This window comes from Saccoglossus kowalevskii, chromosome 8 (genome assembly GCF_978046115.1).
Source record: "Saccoglossus kowalevskii chromosome 8, keSacKowa6.1, whole genome shotgun sequence".
Classification (NCBI taxonomy): domain Eukaryota; kingdom Metazoa; phylum Hemichordata; class Enteropneusta; family Harrimaniidae; genus Saccoglossus; species Saccoglossus kowalevskii.
The window spans coordinates 18,713,653-18,716,417 of NC_140648.1; the positions used below are offsets into that span (position 1 = coordinate 18,713,653).

The window sequence follows — 2,765 nt, forward strand, 5'->3', positions numbered from 1 at the left end:
TACTCCACTTTTTTTTCAGACAAATACATCAATTATATTCTGAATTGTATAACCTTGTAAAGTTCAGTGTAAAAACGTTTTTGTTTTCATTTATGTAATGTGCTGCTATAGGGGACGCAGGACAGTACAGATATCACGCCCATATAAAATCAGCATATATACTTAACACTGCGGAAGGTTAAGTTGACATTTGGCTGTTTTTTGTTAAGTAATTTCAGTTTAACCCACATCTTGGGCATAATACTGTTACGAATGGGCGTCAAAAATACTGGGTTCTTACAAGGTCCATAGCACCTAGCTGCAGTTCACTTGGTTTCGCTGTCGGTTATTTCGCTTGTTGTGGTGTAAACGCAAAACCACCACGACAAACGAAATAAACGACACCGAAACCAAGTGAGCTGTAGCTACATAGCACCAAGAGCTAAATGATTTCCAGACCTTTCCCCAAACTTTATTGCATTTTTTCAAGACATTTTGACCCTTAATTCAGGCCAACATGGTAGAAGGGTGGGCGCGGGGATAGCAATCACTGTCGACACTTGTCGGAACTTGGGTAGAAACACTTTATAAAAAAATACTAGGCAGAGAAAAAGGGCCTTTCTAAAATGTATTACCGGAAATTTGTCACATTCTCCCAGTCACCCCAATGATTTCAAATGATTGGCCCGGCCCCTCACACGAAGTGCAATACATGTACATATAAACAGTACGGTATTCTCTTTTTGGAGGATGTGGTGGCCCTGAAAAGGGCCGTTTAGTTTGTGTATGCCATGGCACACGGTTTATCTTGAGCTGGTGTACTTGGTGACTGCCTTGGTGCCTTCGCTGACAGCGTGCTTGGCAAGCTCACCAGGAAGAATCAGACGAACAGATGTTTGGACCTCTCTACTACTGATGGTACTTCGCTTGTTGTAGTGGGCAAGTCGGGAGGCTTCGGAAGCAATGCGCTCGAAGACGTCATTGACGAAGCTGTTCATGATAGACATGGCCTTGGATGATATACCAGTGTCGGGATGAACTTGTTTCAGAACCTTGTAGATGTAGATACCATACGACTCCCTTCGTCTGCGTCTTCTCCTCTGAGATGCACCACCGCGTCCTTTCGACTTTGCGCCTTTCTTCGCGCCTTTCAAACCTTTACCAGATTTGGTTGGTGACTTCCGTGGAGATTTAGGAGGCATCTTTCAGTATTAAAAATAACTGCTGAATGATGGTGACTTGCAGACGACCTTAGTATTTATGGTAAAGATTATGCAAATGAAGGATACCCTGGTAATTGACCGTAAAAAATACTGACGAATGATGTAAGAGTATGTTGACGCAATCGTGATACATTGTTGCAATGTAGAGATTCTGACTATGATAGCTGTGTGGTTGCGGACGTGAGAGAAGACGCAACGGCAGATTGGTCAAACCATTTTATCCTGGGGGTAGCCTGCGTACGATTATGAATATTTTCCATTTTTCCTTCAACCTTACAATAGGGGGTGACCAATATTAAATGCCGTAGTATTCAGTGCATGGTTCGTAAGAAAAAAAAATAACTCGAAAAAACGTTAAAAAAATAAACAATATTTTTGTCACGTAAAAAAAATAACATCTTTGTCACACATATTGAATGAGCCCTCGATCATTTGAAATGAAAGTGTGTCACATGCTCTTGTGTATACACCGTACAACTATTGCTGCTAGATTTTTTTTGCGATTTGAGGATTTAATGACATTCTTGAAGACAAAATTCAAGAACGTCGTTGATAGTGAAATATTGTAGTTGTAACTATTTCATTAGGATCATATAACACGGAGTTAATACGATCCTAGTGAAATGGTTACAACTACAATATTTCACTAATCAATAATAGCATATCACCTTGTCATAAAAATATAGTAGACAAAAAATATCATAAAAAAATAACGTAAAATTAAATTAACAATATTTAAGACAAATAAAATATTTTTGACAGTAAAAACATACTTGAGAATTTGTGTTTAAAATTAAATATTGCGTACGAATTACGACATTTAATGTTGAAAATGCTCTATACGCTCTATAATGAATGCCATTTGTATAAATTACGGACGAATAAAATAGCTGATTACATTTTACACCTTGCCCATGTCTACGAATTTACGTTTTTTATTTATTTAAATTACATTATTACGAAAATAAAAACAACTGATTACAGCTTACGAAAATACCTCTTGCCGACCCTCTCAAAACATAGTAGTGGAGAGATCTACTTATCTAGTATTCGTCTCTGCTCTTTAGTTGGTAACCACGACTACGCATCATTTTTGCATTTTGAAACGCTGAATACTCTGTCAATACGCCACGCTGGATTTTTCTGTTTGCAACAGCCATTTTAGCAACATTTAGGCCAGTTTTTGGCGAAAAGCGCCCTCGACGTCAATCTTTTGTGTTTATTTTCCAACTGACTACGGAGTGCCAGTGCAGCTCTGAACCGCTCCCTCGATGATGTACCGTTGTGAAGTATCCGGTCAAATAAAGCCCTCTACGATTTTTTTTCTGAAGCAAATACTTTAAGCCTGGGCTACAAACACTTGTAGGGGTAGAGGGTCAATTCAATTCGATGTAGTTCATACCTCCCCATCACCCTGAGTGAGAAAATTTAAATACCCCATATATGTGTTTTGTTTTTCAATTACCACCTATCCAAAACAAACTCTAAATAAATGCAACAAAACTTTCCTAGAATTCGGTACATGTATTTTTGTTAAAGCTACTATCATGTAATAGTACGTTA

At 38.3% G+C, this 2,765-nt stretch overlaps 1 protein-coding gene across 1 annotated transcript; it reads right to left on the reverse strand.

Annotated features, from left to right (window-relative positions):
- Nucleotides 1-782: 782 nt before the first annotated feature.
- LOC100367917 (late histone H2B.2.1-like) lies at nucleotides 783-1,181 on the reverse strand. The gene has a single exon (XM_002733203.1). The coding sequence runs from the start codon at nucleotides 1,179-1,181 to the stop codon at nucleotides 783-785; it is 399 nt and encodes a 132-aa protein (XP_002733249.1).
- Between the last annotated feature and the right edge of the window lie 1,584 nt (nucleotides 1,182-2,765).

Excerpts from the sequence above, each read along its gene's own strand:
- LOC100367917 (XM_002733203.1), bottom strand. The coding sequence starts at position 1,181 with ATGCCTCCTAAATCTCCACGGAAGTCACCAACCAAATCTGGTAAAGGT.